Here is a 17,328-nt window from a genome sequence, read left to right as displayed (position 1 = left end):
AGGCACAAAAACTGCAGTCATGCGTTTTACACATCTACTTTTGAAATGCTCTTCTCAAGGATACAAGGACACAGTGACGTCAATGGGTGTAAATGTCATTTATTACAGATATTTAAAACCATTTTATTCTCTTTGTTGCTGTGAAATTAGCTGTCATCTCACCCAATAACACGCATACAGTTGTGCCAGATCATACAATTCTTTATTGTAAATGCTGGAAAAGAGAAGAATGAGAAGAAACACTTTGATAGTTTTAAGGTGGGAGAGGTGCACTGACTGGCTGTTGTTAATAGCGTAATCTCTTGCTCTATAGTGCCTCTAATATCATAAAAATATAATGAGGGACAAAGCTCTAATTGAAAACCAGAAAAAAAATTAAAATAAAAACAGAAGCAGATAGTCATACACCATGAGGATAGCTTTGATAATACTAAATACAAAAAATACATGAAAAATGCCCTCCATCTGTTTCATGCGGTGCAGCGTAAAGCACTCAAAAAAACAGACTAGAAAACAAAGAAACAGGTTAATAAATTAACACACAAAATAAACAAGTGCATGACATCCATGACCTTTCTAGTGTTAGATGTAGCGCTGTTTGTTCCGACACCTCTTGTAGGTGTGAAGAGCTGCTCCCGGTCGATTTTTTTGAAGCTCTCCTTCTGGCTTGTGATGCTGTCTAAAGGGGTCCGATCCTAAAATTCTTGGGGAATACATACATAATATACTGCATATACACATCTATAAACAGATTTAAGTCCCTTTGTGGTGTTTCTGTATATGGCTGCCTCTCTCTCTCTCTTTCTCTCTGGTGTCCAACCATCTGACTAATAATACTGACCTGAGAGAAAACAAAAAGCGGACTGGTTTATGACCGTTGGCTGAAAACATCCAGTGACCGACCTGGACTAGCCTAGACCAACAGATCACAGAAAGTCAGCATTTTATAAATCGGCTGATAGACGAGTGATATTTCAAAAATAATCTGCCCTTTCCCCCCCCTAAACAAAAACAAAAAAAAACTAAAAATCACAGAAGAATGACTCTTCAGTTTTTAATACATATAAAATGTACTTTTTATATGCTTAATGATTTAGCTCATTTGTTTCTTGCTCTTGTTTGGAGTGAAGGGGGGACGAGGTGGAGTTGGGGGCTGAGGCAATGGGCCAGGTTGGTTGGTTGGTTGGTTGGTTGGTCAGCCAGTCTTTTGAGTCTTTCAGGTAGGATGAAAGGAGCAGAGTCAACTGAGGGACCGGGGAGGAAGTTGATGTCTCATGCTGTCTGATCACCGCTGCTTGAGAAGTGCTCTGTACATGGCGAAGCCCAGCACGGCGAACACTGTGGCACCGACGCTCGCTCTCAGCCAGAAGGTTGAGTTCTTCAGGTCCGCCTGAGCCATGTGCCTGTGAAAAAGTAGCGAGAGAAAAAAGGCAGATAGCAGGTGAGGGGTAAAAAAAAAAAGAAATGAAAGAAAAGAGGGAGCAGCATATAAAAAACAAACAAAAAATGAGTTGTGCCATATTTTCTACATTTGTAAAACCACAGCGGGATGAGTTGCCAAATGACAAAACAAAGTCATGTGCCCTCTTCAGAGAAAACTTCCTGAGTCAGGACTGTAAATGATGAATATCTGTGATACCAGCTTCAAACAGGAACATGTGCTTTCTCTTGACATTTGGTTTGGTTTTGGGAAACAGGACCAAACAACACAGCAGTTGGGTGAAAAGGAGGAGAGGTCTATAGGAAGCAGCTGCTCTAGTTTGCACTGGGAGGCACAAAACCAACTGATTATTAAAACTGGGTTATCACCTGCCCTACCAGTTGACCTGGTAAGAAAACACACACTGAGGAACTACATAGACTGCAACAAAGGCAAGCTTAAGGAAAAGGCAATGAAGGAGACAGCAAAGAAGAAAGTGTTATATGCAAATGAATTCCCTCCAGCAGCACTGACGGGTTTACAGTGAAACCTACAAGACCAGTACCTGTGTACTCCGGTAGCATCAGCAGAGAAACCTGCATACAACATTATTTAGCTCCAACATCAGTCACTCGTGCTCTCTAGCAGCCTTTAACTTCCATTACGTCTCTCTACAACCTTTCAGTGTATCGTGTAATAACGTGTAATGAAGCATCCTCGCCCGTTCGTCCTGAACAAAAATATAACATCCTTCTCCTGGTGGATGGAGTTTCTGCCTTTACCTGTCTGAGGGAATTAGCTGCTCCGCAGAGGCCTCCATAAAGATGGACCCCTCCACGTTGGAGACAGCTGAAACCCGCTGAGTCAGTCTGATATCCTCCTCCGACAGCAGGTATCCCCCCACAGCCTCCACCCAGCCCAGCAGCCTTATACACACACACACACACACAGTCACCCAGTCACACAGTGGCCCTGGGTGTGCTCACACACACAAACACACACACTTAAATACAGTAGGTAGAGCTGGGAGATGCATCAATATCATAGACGCCATTATCTGACACTAGATATTATCTGGGATTTGGATGTCATAATATCATAAGTGAGTGAGTGAGTGAGTGAGTGAGTGACTGAGGAAATTAATACCTGTTCTTACTTTTGCACTACAGTATATCTTCATTAACATTAGTAATAATGATTTACAGCATTTTTTCTTGTTTAAATTTCTTTTCAGAGTACAGCCAAGCTCAAATTATCACCCCATTATAAAACAGCAACATTATGAACATTATATTATAAACAGCAAGTCAAAACAAAATTGATATTGTGCCCAAATCATTTAGATTTTGGCTAAATGAGATTTATACTGATGATTTTTGGAGGTTTCTATTAAATGTATAGATTAAAAGCATCAATAAATTTACCAAAAATACTGTCTGTTAATGATAGAATATTACTGTAATGTCTTATTTGATCAGTATCCTCCAGCTCTACCCAACCCCGATAGTAAGAACTGCAATCACCGACTAAAACCTCTGAAGCACAAGCTCAACCATGACTGCAACCATACCCAATCAAATATCACTATACACTTCAAACGATGAAAAGCCAGACACACACACACACACATACCGCAAATACAGACTGTACACACCACATGGCAGCCAGAGTGGAAACATTGAGCCACTTCTAGAGTCTCTCTGTCGCCAGTTAATGGGAGACTCTTTGGAAATATTGTAATATCCAATTTGTCTTCATTCAGTTTGACAGTTTTTTCCTACTTTCACTGTTGATAAATGTCCTCGCATATTTTACATGCATTGTCTGGCAGCTGTTTTTTTTCGTAAGTAACAAATCAAAGTGCAAACCAATAAAAGTAACTAGGAACTCTTACGTTTCATTCCCTCTGCATCAGCTTTCACTTAAAAATTTGGTTTCTCAAGTGGCTTTACAAAAAAAAAAAGAGAAAGGAAAAGCATTTCTTGCTCATTTAAAGAGGACCTATTATGCTCATATTCAACTCTATATTTTTATTTTTGGACTCCACTAGAGTCAAAAAATCTTAAACTGGTCCTTTATGCAGCCCCTCAGTTCAGCCCCTCATTATTTGACACTTTGGCCACATTTAATATGAACATCCAACACTGTAACATTATATATATATATGACTGAAAACAAGGAAAAGCATAAGAGGTCCCCTTTAATGTATCTGTTTGACCACTGTGGCTCTGGACACTGCCCTCCTAACTACTGCTGCTTGTTGTTCTAGGAAGTTTTTTTCAAGGAATTAACACTATATATATATAAAAAAAATGTAGGCAGTGTTATCTAACCCAGTCACCCAACACACTTTTCCAAAACAACGCTTGGCATTCAATGTGGTGTGCCGGTCTCTTGTAACTGCCACAGCTAGCCTGTTAAAGTGTCATGCTATTAATAGTATCAACATCTCCCAGAGATTATAAAGGCATCAACAACACAAAGGGTTAGTGCTGAATGACACACTATGCAGCTCTGCCTGGGTCCATGAACGTCCACACGCATCATTATAAAAAAATCAGCCAAAATCAGCAAACACACAACAAACTACAGCCCAATCCAACACCATAAAAACAGCCATTCAAACCCTGCTTAGGGGTCCAGTAAAACTCTTCCATCTTATTAAGCACACCAAGCTCTCTTTACTGTAGAGATTGGACAGATGAGAAAGCTATTCCCAGCTGCCAGTAGATGGCGATATTTTGCTAAGGACCGAGGCATGCCTTTGGTTACCCAGAGAGGTAGAGAACAGGTGAGCCATGCTACAAGAAGCAGCAGGCAGATTAGCAGAGGGTGAACGCATGCAAGAGGAAGAGGCAGAGGGGCAGCCAAAAACGTTTGTGTGAACACCTACAGAGTGGAAGGAAAAACACAAAGACAGGAAGATAGGAAAAAAAAAAAAAACAGGATGAAATGACAGGGTGGTTGGTACAGTACAATACAATCAATTTAAACATCAAAGGAAAACATTTTGATTTGAAACATCAGTCAGTAATATTAATTTCTGAGGTCTAAATCCACAGGAGAACCAGTAAACAAAAGGGTTTTAATTGGTAGACACAATTAATGTAAGACCTGTGCTTGTCAAAATAAAGTGTCTCCTGTGGTTATAGACTTCAGGGTTTACGGATGGAAATGACAAAGTGAGACTGAAAACATCATAGATAATCAATCAATCAAGCATTTTATGTATAATTGATGAAGGTTAGTGCCAAAAAAAAAGAAATCAAGACACAGGAAGAATTTTGAGAATTGTATGTGATTGAAAAGAAGTGACATGTCAAACATGCACACATGCAGATTTCACTGAGGTTTTCAGTTTGAATGAAGCACAAACCAAAGAAAATGGTTGTGTTTCTGTCATTTTCTATGCAAATGATATGCTTAGTCAAGATTTACAGCTTGCATATCCACTGGAGGACAGGATGGAGCCAACACAAGTCAGCAAAATGATTCATTTTTACCGCATAAAACTTGTTTTGTAACTATTTTCTCAGCATCAATCAGGATTTATGCCTTTATAACATTCCACAAAACAAGTTTTAAAAGCAAACTATCCAGAATACAAAAATAAAATCCTCCGAATGAAATTGAAATGTTTCCAGTTTCCAACTTCTCAACATGTTTGTGTTATGTATGGGGGTCAATATTGGGAATTTAGTGAGCACTGTACATGCAAATCACAATCATGCATTTTTCATGCGGGTCCCAACACACGGTTACCTCCCTGGCTAGCAGCCTGGGTGTTAACTGGCACAGCATGGTCACACTTCGCTGTGTCAGACTGTACAGAGAACGGGTGGGCTGTCTGGAGCTGAAGCAGAGACCAAGACACCGAAAATGACTGATGGGTTTTTGAGTATATGACAAAAGGAAGTGAATGAAATCTCAGCTCACTTTTGATGCTTCGTGTGTTGCTTCACATGCGGGTGGGAAGCAACATGTAAAAAAGATCTACACAGACATGAGTTCTGATTTGTTTCGCTAGTCGGTTAGCTGAAACAATGACCTCTAGGACAGATGGTTGACCTTTCTGAGGTGCAGCTGAGCAAAACACTTAATCCCCACCAACATTTAATATTCCCTTTTTCCCTGCAGTGGATATGCAATGTAAACTTGACCACTGGAGAGCACTGAAGGAAAGCAGAGGAGCGGTCACCATCACCAGTATTAGAGCGCTTGGGTGGAAAAAGTAGCCTCTCTGTAACCCATCCTGGAGGTCTAGCCCGAGGGTGGGAGACAGAGAGAGAGAGGAGGAATGAGGCTATGTTAAAAGACTAGAGCTTATTCTATGTATGAACCTGTTGAAAATGACCCTGCGGAGTTGGGCCTTAATATTGCGCAGCAGCTCCAACTTGAGGAGGTTCTGACACAGGCAATAGGTGCACCTGTTGCAGGCGCACATGCAGCGGAGACGGGCGTGGCTGCGGAAAGACACACAAAAATGCGTGTATTCACCACCATACAAAGACAACACGCACTAAATAACACACACATACATACATACCTACATAGGAGGAGGAGGCCAAAGCCAGGTAGATAAAAGCCTCAACCATGTTTAACCTCTAGGCTAGATCAAAGGAGATTCTCCAAGCTGCAATTTACCGCCACCTCCTCCACTCTATTACTTCAATCAAAGTATAGACGAGCAAATATCTATAATCAAGTCTAAAGCTATAAGGAAAATAAATACAAGGAGTTGTAAGGAGAAGGAAACTACAAAGAAAGAAGGGAACATTCACAACAACAATGGATAAATTAAAAAATCTGTCTAATTTTTGGCTCTGACCGCTGAAACCTTTCTAGGACCAACAGCAACTATAATCTGCTTATCTTGTGGTAAACAAAAAAAATATTTGGCTACACTTAGATCAGCAGCTGTGATCATAAAGCATCCAAACACCACTATCAACAAAAAAGACCAGTTTCATTCACGTTATACTTCAGCTCTGGTCTTTGAGGAATCTAACTGTATTAAAACATTGTTTTTAAGAAGCACTGGGTTGACAGCTTAAGGGATTTCCACTTTTTTTTCTTAAAACAATAGTCAGGTGCCCAAATGAACACTGAAATAGTTACATGCAAAAATGTATTTCAAAGTTTATCTGAAGCCAATATGAAGCTTCAGCCGTTCAATGAGTCAAATCAAGTAGATATCTTTCAACATTACAGTCTATTTAATGCCAAAGTCCCTCTTTTTGTTACAATACTTCCACCAGAGCTCAACAAGGAAACACTGTCCGAGGAAACACAAAGAGGGAATTTGATGCTAAAAAGACTGTAAATGTGGCAGATATCCACTTGATATGACTAACTCAGACTGCTGAAGTCTCATATAAGATTCAGATAAACTTTTAAAAGCATTTTTGTACAAAATGACTGTGTGGACACACTGTGGATTTTGGTCCCATCACTTTTAATAGCCAGTATGAACAGGAGGAAAACCTCTTTCAGTGTTCATATGGGCACCTTACTGTTTTAAGACAGACCTGAAAAATTCTAAAAAGTTATCCTTTAAATAACTTCTTCCTTTTCAATTTTGGGCCAGGATTCAACTTCAATCAGGACTCCAACTCTTTACTGAGAGGCAAGCTTCCGCCCTGACTCAACAAACAGTTTTCTTTCATTCAAAGCACCGCTACTCAAACTCCTGCCCTAGAGTGCAGTAGATCCAATGGTTTCATAATTTAGACAACGGGATTCCTGGGCAGCTAAAATGAGATTTAGTGGGCAAGCCCCACTTAGTGCTGATTAATCTACTCTGAAATCTAATCTGATGAGAGGGCTTTGAGGAGTTAAGACACTCTACAAGCTCTTTAAAGTCGAAGGATTAACATCAAAGAATTGCAAGCAGGGACACACAGAGACGCTACTTTCACAGAACAGACCTTAAGTATGCATTTCATTTGTTTTGACTGCTTGGTTACAAGGTCAGGAAACCAAAGTCCTCATTTATTGACTCACCAATATTCAAGCACTGAGCCCAGCTTCTAACTTCTCTAAACATGTTACACAACATGTAGACGTTCACTTTTTTAAAATTTCCTAAGCTGTAACCTTTGAATACTAAGTGCAACATGTCACGGCCTGATACATACATCCAGGGGGAAGGTAAACGTGGAAAGACACTCTGAGATGGGAAAAGTCAAGGACTCAGGACTGACAGAGGTATAAAGGGTAATCTAGATGAGACCACAAAGAGGTTCAATACTCACGGATACATGGCCATGGTGGTGAGTCTAGTATAGATGTCCTTGGTGGGTGCGTTGGTTATGTTGCATGTGAACGGCTGGGGTGGGTGGAGCTTGTGTTTACGGCAGAACTCGTGCGGCGAGAGGCTGTAGTGCTGCCGTACTTCGTGCAGGTCCGACTTGGCAGCTATCACCACGCATGGCGTCTTGCTGTCGATGAAGTATTGCTGCAAAACACAACCGTTCAATGTAACCGGTTACACTGTTTACAGCGGAGCTTACAAGCCTCGGTGCGTCTCTGTAAAAAAAAAAGTTACACACCTTGTATACTTTGGCGCAGTATTCAAAAGAGCGTGGATTGTTGATGTCATACACCAGGCAGACCACGTCACAGGCCAGGTCCGCCTCTGACAGGAAGTCAAAATCTGGCATCACCTCATGGAGCTAGTAGTGCGCAGATAAAGACGGGGGACAGACAGAGAGACAGCGTGCAGATGGAGGGATTAACATTTTGCAGTGAACTAATGCTGATAAATAGTAAAGTGTAATACTCAAAATATGTAACGGTAATCCAAAGAGCAGATGATACTGTAAGAGGATTCCTCTCAGTAAATAGTCCTTACCAGCAGGTACTTCTCCTGACCATAAACATAGGTCGTGCTGATGGCATAGAGGGACTTGTGATCTTCTCTAATTCGCCTCTGTTGCTGTGGTGGAAAATAAACACGGTCAATAATAATCATGTATCAGAGTAGTTCCAACTCTACTAAATTACACACAGTCTTTGGTCAATGCAAAGGTGGATCAAGCTTACACACTAAAAAACTTCAGTGGAGGTGTGCACTACTGCTTAAGATGTCTTTATAAACCTTAGTCTGCTGCATATCCATCAGTCTAAAGTATGCAGTCTTTGCAAGTTATTATATCTGTTTTCTAGCTAAAGTGGACCAAAGTTACTTTGTTTTGGTTTGGGAAAGTCACTTGAGATGTGATATAAATGTAAGCCTTTGCCCTATAGAAGCGATAGCCAATTAAACTGAGTGAAAAAATAGGATGAAAATACCAGTTTAACAGGACCTTAAAAAGGATTGCGCCCCATTATTCCACTAACCTGCAGGTTCTTGCCCAGGAAAGTTTGGAGGAAGCCGCTCTTCCCGCTGTCCCGGGCCCCCAAGACGTTGCAGCGGAAGACGCTGCGCTGGGTTTGTTTCTTCTGCAGATCGATGCGCTTGTTACGGGTCACTGAAAGAACAGGCAAGATTATACATGAACAGTAGCAACATGCAGTAACTTGAATATATATCTTTTGCAATAAACTTCTCAAGCGTCTATCATGTGTCTACTATTATTTACTTCTAGTTTTTGTTACAGTGCTGCTGTGAATAAAACACCAGAAGAGAGTTGAATGGAGTTACATTCTCTTACCTGTAATGGCTGCTGCTTGGGACTCCTGTTCATAGATGATAGAGTAACCCAGGTAACCTAAGTACTCCAAACTACGCTGTACATCTAGATATGTTGTTAACCTAGCACAGGAAACACATAAGATAAGACACATGATAGTAATGAGTCTGACAGTATGAGAGCTTGAGATTTACATGTGTGTGTGATATGTAACATAATCTGTGTTTTACATAATGATGCACGTCCAACTATGAATGTATGTGTGTGTGTGTGTGTGTGTGTGTGTGTGTGTGTGTATTAATAGGCATGTTCCACACTCACGTCCACTGGGAGAGGTATCCCTGGTATGTGATCCATCCCTGATCGTTAGTGCAGACCGTGTTGTTGACATCCGGACCCCACGGCATGTAGGGAAACACTTTGAACAAGTCTCTCACCTCCTCAGGCGACAGCGCACAGTCTCTGTCCTGCACGTACATCGAAACACAACTTTAACCAACTTCGGATTCTCCTTAGACATACAAAGACATGGCAGACTTGTAAAAAGCATTAACAAAATTCCCATTATCAATAAGACATCGTTATTTTTATGTAAGTTTAATCCTAGAAAGATACAAACCATATTTATAAATAAATAAAGCATGCATGTTCAACAACAGGGGAAAAAATGAGACGTCTGACCACTCACTTTGTCATGCTTGTCAAAGACACTCTGAAGGAAGAGGTAAGCGTTGTGGTTAAGCTCTGTGGTGCAGTCTGGGGGGATCTTTATCCTGGAAGAAAGGGGACAGACAGAAAACACTCATTTAACGTAAAGATCCAGAGTACAGACCGAGGATCCCTGAGTCACAAATTTACTTAAACTGGCAGCACAAGTAGAGGAAACAATGTGTCTAAATCACTTCAGGTCATAGAGAGGAGCAGAACATTGTAGCAACAGAAAGGAAATTATGTCAACTGTCAACTGCAAATAGCTCATAGAAAAAGAGGAACCTGACATTTATATGACGAATAATGAATACATAAAGATATTATTGTATAAATATATATAAAACACACATATAAAACACAAATGCCTCACTTACATGGGGAACAGGTATTCCTGTGTGAGTTCCAGGTCGTCGTCATAACCGAACCTCCTCAGCACGGTCCAGGTGGTCTCGTGTCGACCTCGCTGTATGAAGAGGGTGTGTAAGAACAGGAAGCCTGCAAGAAAACCAATGAGGCAGGAAAAGAGATGGGGTTAGTGGCCAGCGACTGATGGAAGAAGTGACAATGATGAAAAGAAGAGGACATGAATGTGAGTAATGAAATAATGAAGAGGAGGAGGAGGGAGGAAAGAGTGTCTGACCTTTAAGTGTGAGTCCGTTGTCCTTGACTCCATCTGTCATGTTCCTCCTGACCACATTCTTTACATCTTCTAAAGCCTGAGGCGCCAGTGGTGTGTTGAAACACGTTCTCTACATACAAAAACACACCAAGTGATACATTTAACCAAAAGCAAAAAACAAACATTTTTTTCAGGTCTGCTTCAAGTCTAAACATGCCTCCCTAAACCAGTCTTGATACCAATCAGGTCCTCCAAGTTGTGCTTGTGATGAAAAGTTCCACTATCTGTAACTCTTATGTTGTTGTGAAAATTATGTTGACAGTTACACTTTTAAGTGGAGAAACATTACCTGGAAGAAGTTGAGCTCATTGTCGTTAAGGATGCCGTCATTGTCCAGGTCAGACACTTTAAAGATTCTAGTTAGAGCCTTGATGCAAGACGGCTTCAGCTGTAATACAGAAGAAATTCATTCATTGAGGCGGTCAAATATAATCAACCATCTTCAAGTGTGACAATTATACACTTGTATAACTAGTGCGATGTTCGGCAGTTGGTGAAGATGACTTGCATCTACAGTGTAGACCTCACCTCCTTCTCCTCTGGGCAGTACAGGGGTCCCGTTGGGTGGAGAACAGCTTTCTGGGCGTAGTAGAACAGCTCAGAGATGTTCTTCAGGTTTTTGGCAGAGCACTTGAGGAAACAAAGAGCACATGTGTGAATGAATGCCCTGAGCGACGGCGTGTCTGGAGCACAATTATGTATTATGATTCAGTGTGTTAATAAAGAGTCAGTGATCAAACACGGTGTTGATGAAGCAGCACAGAACAAACTATAAATGAAAGCGGGACATAAAACCACCCCAGGGGCCTGGTCGAACACTGCTGGCTCACATATGTGACTGTCCCCAAACTGTTTCCACTTGTATGTGCCTTCCCTCACGTCCTCCCCATCTCCTTCTTTTATCCTTGTAACTAATCTGGCTGAGGAGGGAATAACTCAGCCGTCTCATGCCACAGAGGGAAATTTGAATTGAACTGTAATGCAGACAGAGGCCAGCTTCCTTCATAACAACCAAGCCTCTCAACACACTCGCAGTCAGTCAGTCGGCGGGCCTTGGCCTCGGCACTCAGGGTTCAGTGATATAAATCTATTAATGACTCAGTCAGCGTGTAAGTGGAGTCAGGAGCTGGACTGCAGCCCGAGAGCAGCTGGGGGCCGATCTGTCCTGCACACAACCAGCCTCGCTCTGACAGCCGGTGAGCCTTTCACGTATCGTTTGCCACTTCATCTCTCTCCAGTGCTTCATCAAAGTTTGCTTTGACATTTAACCGAGTGGGACTTCTAAATAGCCCTGACTGAATGGATCTAAAAAGGTGTTTATATATACATGGGTGGTGTGGATGTGTTTATATTGATCTCTTACCTCTACACAAGTCTCAATATCCTGGTATTGGTTCATGATTGGCAGGATGGTCTCCATGCTGCTGTGTTCCACCAGGTCAGACTTGTTCCCCACAAGGATCAATGGTACCCTGCAGTAACGCCATTAATTACTACATTATGTTCTCATAATATCACAAAAAATTAAATACAAATTCAGCTTAATGAAGCACACCAAGCAAATGTATATTCAGTTTACAAAAATCCTTACTTGGCATAAAAACACACTGATGAATCATTCAGTTAACTTAACTGTTGTTCCCATCGCTCAGTGATTTCAAAACTTGCTACTGGTTTCAACAACTGGACTACTGACCCCACCAGTTTAAACAAACATATAAGACTTAATGAGAGGGCTGATCCCTTTAAATGAAAACCCAGAATGATATCAACACTGACGATATCTACAGTATGAGTCTTTATATCTCACACTCCAGCTGATATTGTTTCTTTGTGGCCGAATGACGACATTGTTTGCAAAAACTTTCAGATACAAACAGTAACAAGGCGACACGTTAATGTGCTACAAATCAATCAGAATTACAATCAGAAAGCATGCTCAGTGACGATGGGACAGATCATAAAGAGCTAGTAAAAGCCAGATCTGCTCATTTTAACATAAAGGGCTTAATCAGCTTGCAGACACAGCACCAGGAAATAGACACACACACACACACATACACACATACACACATACACACATACACACATACACACACACACACACACACACACACACACACACACACACACACACACACACACACACCTGCTATCCTTGTCCGTTCTGTCATTTATGAGGGGAATCCAGTGGCTTGTCACCTGGGGGAGGAAAACACGACATCAAACACTGTAGCCAGGCAAACACTCATTACAAACACAAATTCATTTTCACAGATTAAATGACCAGCGTGTGCAGCGTTACTGCTTCAAATTCCAGACATACTGCAGTTGTGAGAACAGTTCTGAGTCCATGCTCACCTTTTCAATTGACTTCTTGTTGTTGACTGAGTAAACTATGCAGATAACATTTGCCTGTAAGGAGAAATAGAAATATTAGCTCTCCGTGTACATATGACTTACATGGGTATCAGACATTACGAGACCGGGTGAGAGTAAAAATTAAGTCAAACCAACCTTGGATATTTCTTGATACAGCTGCTCATCTGACTGTTCTGCCTCTAAATGTGTCAAAACGGTACAATGTTTTACATGCCGTCAAATATTAGTGTCACGAAATCATTTTAATTCTATCAATACAAGGTCATTAGACATGTCCCTCCTTTAAGGGATTTGGACTTTATATAGCAAATACCTGAGTAGTCCACAATGTGTGTGGGCACCCTCTCTGGGGTGACATCAGCTGGGATGGTGATCTCCTCAGCTCGGAGAGGAACCTGAAAGACAGAAGACATAAGATCTCAACTGCTGACAACAAGCGAGCTTCGATACATATTAGACGTATATTTGTGTTTCATTCTACCTCATGATTCTGACATGTCTGAACAACAACATCTACAGCATTAATTGTGCAATCTCTTTGTATACAATCAGGATGTATAAGACGGTCTGTTGATACATACCTCATCAGGAAACTCCTCACTGACCAGAGACATAATCAGCGATGTCTTCCCCACCTTGGCTGTATGTGCACAGGAAAAACATCTTTATTACAATCTGGCATTGCATACATCTTTTGCAGACAATATGGGCATTAACACCTCTCTACCATTTTCTTTGAGAGGTCTGGGTAATGTGTTAGGTGATAAGGCACAGATATGAGCAGCTGAAGAGAGTTAGTAGTTCTCAAATGAGCACAGAACGAAGCCACAATACAGGGTGAAGAAACATGATCTGCAATTAAGTCTATGATAGACAGAGTGAACAAAGAGTTGCAATGTTATTGTGCAGTAAGTGCATTAACTCTACAATTTTCCAGGGTTTTCATTTCTTGCTCAGGAAAACGCAGAACTCCATAATAGGACAAATAAATCTATTTCAGTGAATCCTCTACATTTATTCAGCTGTAGTGATGGGCGACCACATCAAAATATACCACATAAACTACAGAAGTATTATGATTTTGCCACATTCCCTCACAATTTACGAATAAGAAGCTCCAATATTGCAAAAACAAAAGCACAAAGGGAGCATCAAAAACAACAACACCTCCATCCATCACACAACAATATTTGCGCACATAGATTAACAGTGAAAAGGCCAAAGTAAGATGGATGTTTTAACAGCCAGAACTTTTTGTGGTTTGGAGGATTATAGGAAGTATTTCTTGCTCCTCAGTGTCTCAACAGGCTAGCTGAGTATCTACCTGCAAACCATTATTTTCACTGTTGATCAATTAATTGATTAGTTGGTCTATAAAATAGCAGAAAATAGTGAAAATTATTTATCAATGTTTTCCAAATCCTAAGATGCAACCTAAAATGTATTGTTCTGCCCCGACAAATAGTCCACAACCTACATATATTCAGTTTACTATCATAGAGGAATAAAGAAACCAGAAGATATTCGCATTTAATAACCTGGAGCGGATTAAAAATTACTCAAATCATTCATCAATGATCAAAATAGTTAAGCAATTAATTTTCTGTTGATCGACTAATCGTCGCAGCTCTACGGGTAAACCCTTAGTCTGCACTTTACTGAACTTCAACAACACTGAAGTAGGCACGTAGCATTTTGGCTGCACCTCTCAGTAACAGTCAGTACCAACCTGCCTAATGTGGCCATGTAGGCCATCCTGCATAGCCACAGCTGAAATATAAATAGTACCGACAACACATGATCTTTAAAGAGAACAAACAGACCAGGTGAAACACAGTTAGGGAGGACGGGATCTGTTGCTTTTTTTCTTGGTTTAAGGGTTCTTGAAATAAACTATATACCCATTGTTCTGCATCTCTGTGCAAGTTAGAGCTGAAACCTTTAGTTGATTTATCGGTTAGTCGATCAACATGAGATCATGTGCAACTATTTTGATAATCCATTAATAGCTTAAGTCATTTAGCAGTCAAAACGCCAAATATTTCCTAGTTCCAGCTTCACAGTTGCAGGGAATTGCAGCTCTTCTTCATCTTATGTCATAGTAAACTGAAAATATTTGGGTTTTGGACTGTTGGTCAGATAATACAAGCCATTTATAGATGTCACCTTGGGCTTGAGAGATTTATGATTGTGAGAAATTGTGATTTTTATCATATATATACTCGACCTCTGATTATGTCTAGTTATGAAAAGTAGCAGGCTGAATGCATTTGAGACAACCATCATGTACCATGTGATATTAATTAGGTATCAACACCAGATAGAAGTCAAAGCAGCAGAAGATATTTATACTAATCACAGTTTTTGTTTAACTCTCAGTCACTGTGTGTGACTCTGACAGTGGAATAAACTAACCAGCTCCTCACTGCACATATAATCACACTCCTGTTATGTTGTTAGATTCAATGAGAGCATCTGCTAGCTGCAAGTTAGCCACTTAGCTCTTTCACTGGTAGCATTTTAGCTAATAAATCATTCAGCCGCCTTGAGATTAAAGACTTCAGCTACTTACGTTCCCCTACAAGTAGTATCCTCACGTCCTTCCTCATGTTTCAGCTCGCTTCCTTCTGCAGAGATGACAGTCTTTATTGTTTCATGTAGTCCTCTGGATGCCGTCCACCTCCAGCAGTTTACCTAATGTCAGGCCTGCGCAGTGAAGCGCTGCCGCTGTCAGATTCTCGCCGCCTTTGTAGGACAAAACGGACGGACAGCTTTCGGAGCCTCTTTGTGTTTTTTACGCGCTTCTTTTCAACTTGCGACTTCTCGGTTCAGCTGAAATGCAATTTAAGAAGTCCTCTGTAGCGCGTATGTCTGTAATTACATGTAATTCATACTCTTTTTGCCGCTTGCATGGCATTTCGCAGCGGATGTTTCATGAGCATGCCTGACCTCCACTTCCCCGGCAACTACAGCAAGCCGTACGGGACAAACCTCACCTTGAAATTTAAAAACGCTTTATGCTGCCCTCACCTGCCAGAATGAAGAACTGCATATTGTCTTTGCAAGTCTGGTCCTCAGGAAAAGATCCCTAAAAACCTCCACCAGAAGACACTTCTTTCCAGAAGCTGTTGGTCTACTAAATAAATGAAACTGGACTTTACAGTTCACATCCCTCATTTCATCCCTGCACATGTCACTTTCAGATGTTTCATGAAACTGGACTCAGCATTGTGCATTGCATTCAACCTCCTCTGTTACATAATTTAAGTATTTTATTTTTTGCTTTTGTCACCTTCATATATTTCATACACTTCATTTCTTTGTCCATAGCACAGTCTATATTTCCTTTATACAGTCAATAGCAACAGCTCTATTTCCTGAGGAGGGTGGAGTCCTTTACCATCTGTAGGAAACTCGTGCAGATGTTTTATCAGTCCGTGGGTGCCATTTTTTTCTATGCTGTGGTGTGCTAGGGAGGCAGCATTAACTAAGTTGAGGGTTGAGTACTGGGCCTGATGCTCTGCTCCTCTTCTTACTATGATAGTCACTTTAATTACCGTTATAGTCACTTTATTTAATGTCATTGCATATTCTTTTTGCACTGTGGAAACATTCACCTACTGCATAAACATACGTACAGGACTTTGTAGTTCAAGCCTTTAGTTTATGTATATGGTGCAGTCACCATTTCTTATTGTACAGGCTCATTTTTGTTGTGTGTATTACTAATTCTTATTCTATTTTATTGTGTGTATTTATCATATTGAGCTACTGGATGCCTAAATTTCCTATCACTATTCCATTCTGTAAATAGATTTTGAAATTTCAATTTAATTTTAGTATTACTTTGTTTATTTAATTATTATTCTTACCTTACTTTTGTTCTGTTTTTATTCTTCTATGTTGCATTTGTGGGAACAAACACCAAGATACATTATTTGTATGTTTTCATACTAAACAGATTCTGATTCTGATATTGGATCGAGTTTTTTGTTTGATTTTCTCTTCTCACGTTTTTTATTTGTTTTGTTGTTTATGACTCTTGATTTAATCAAATTAAATCAAGTATTTAACATTTTGTGTTTCAGTGTAAAAGGAAATAAGTGAAATAAATACAGGGAGGAATAATTTATCTTGTCCTTCTCCTCTCTCAGCTAATCTACTTTAAAAAAAAATACAATTTTAGATTAAAGAAAGAAAAGAAAATACTGTGAGGTGTTGAGGAAGGCTGGCAACATGTACAGTATATAACACATCTCCATCATGATTACACCAATGTTAAAGGAAGTATTACAGTAAGATAATAATGATTTACCATCAAATTTTCATTTGCAATAACATCAGAAATGTTGCCGAATGGTAAAACCAGATTTTTAAAAAATTAAAAAATATTTTATAAATGGGGGGGAATAATATCTGGTATTAAATAATAAAGTCGATCAATGGGTAAAGTGTTATCCAGCATGCACTTAACATGCAATCTATGAGTAAAATCACACGCA

General features: G+C 40.2%; 1 protein-coding gene across 7 annotated transcripts; it reads right to left on the bottom strand.

The window, feature by feature from the left end:
• Positions 1–79: 79 nt before the first annotated feature.
• rhot1a (ras homolog family member T1a) lies at positions 80–15,818 on the bottom strand. Of its 7 annotated transcripts, XM_044330369.1 has the most exons (22): positions 15,399–15,818; positions 13,408–13,466; positions 13,140–13,221; positions 12,962–13,005; positions 12,806–12,859; positions 12,594–12,646; positions 11,808–11,916; positions 10,973–11,074; positions 10,734–10,832; positions 10,406–10,514; positions 10,140–10,260; positions 9,743–9,827; positions 9,376–9,521; positions 9,076–9,176; positions 8,762–8,892; positions 8,274–8,357; positions 7,972–8,094; positions 7,675–7,877; positions 5,761–5,883; positions 5,187–5,273; positions 2,203–2,346; positions 80–1,403 (listed from the first exon to the last, which is right to left on the bottom strand). In XM_044330369.1, the coding sequence occupies exons 1-22, from the start codon at positions 15,433–15,435 to the stop codon at positions 1,286–1,288; spliced, it is 2,214 nt and encodes a 737-aa protein (XP_044186304.1). In that variant the 5' UTR covers positions 15,436–15,818; the 3' UTR covers positions 80–1,285. The 7 variants fall into 7 exon arrangements, with proteins under 7 accessions (XP_044186304.1, XP_044186305.1, XP_044186306.1 ...); XM_044330370.1 differs by lacking the exon at positions 5,187–5,273; XM_044330371.1 differs by lacking the exon at positions 5,761–5,883.
• Between the last annotated feature and the right edge of the window lie 1,510 nt (positions 15,819–17,328).

This window comes from Thunnus albacares, chromosome 17 (genome assembly GCF_914725855.1).
Source record: "Thunnus albacares chromosome 17, fThuAlb1.1, whole genome shotgun sequence".
Classification (NCBI taxonomy): domain Eukaryota; kingdom Metazoa; phylum Chordata; class Actinopteri; order Scombriformes; family Scombridae; genus Thunnus; species Thunnus albacares.
This window is presented reverse-complemented; position numbering and strand designations above follow the sequence as displayed.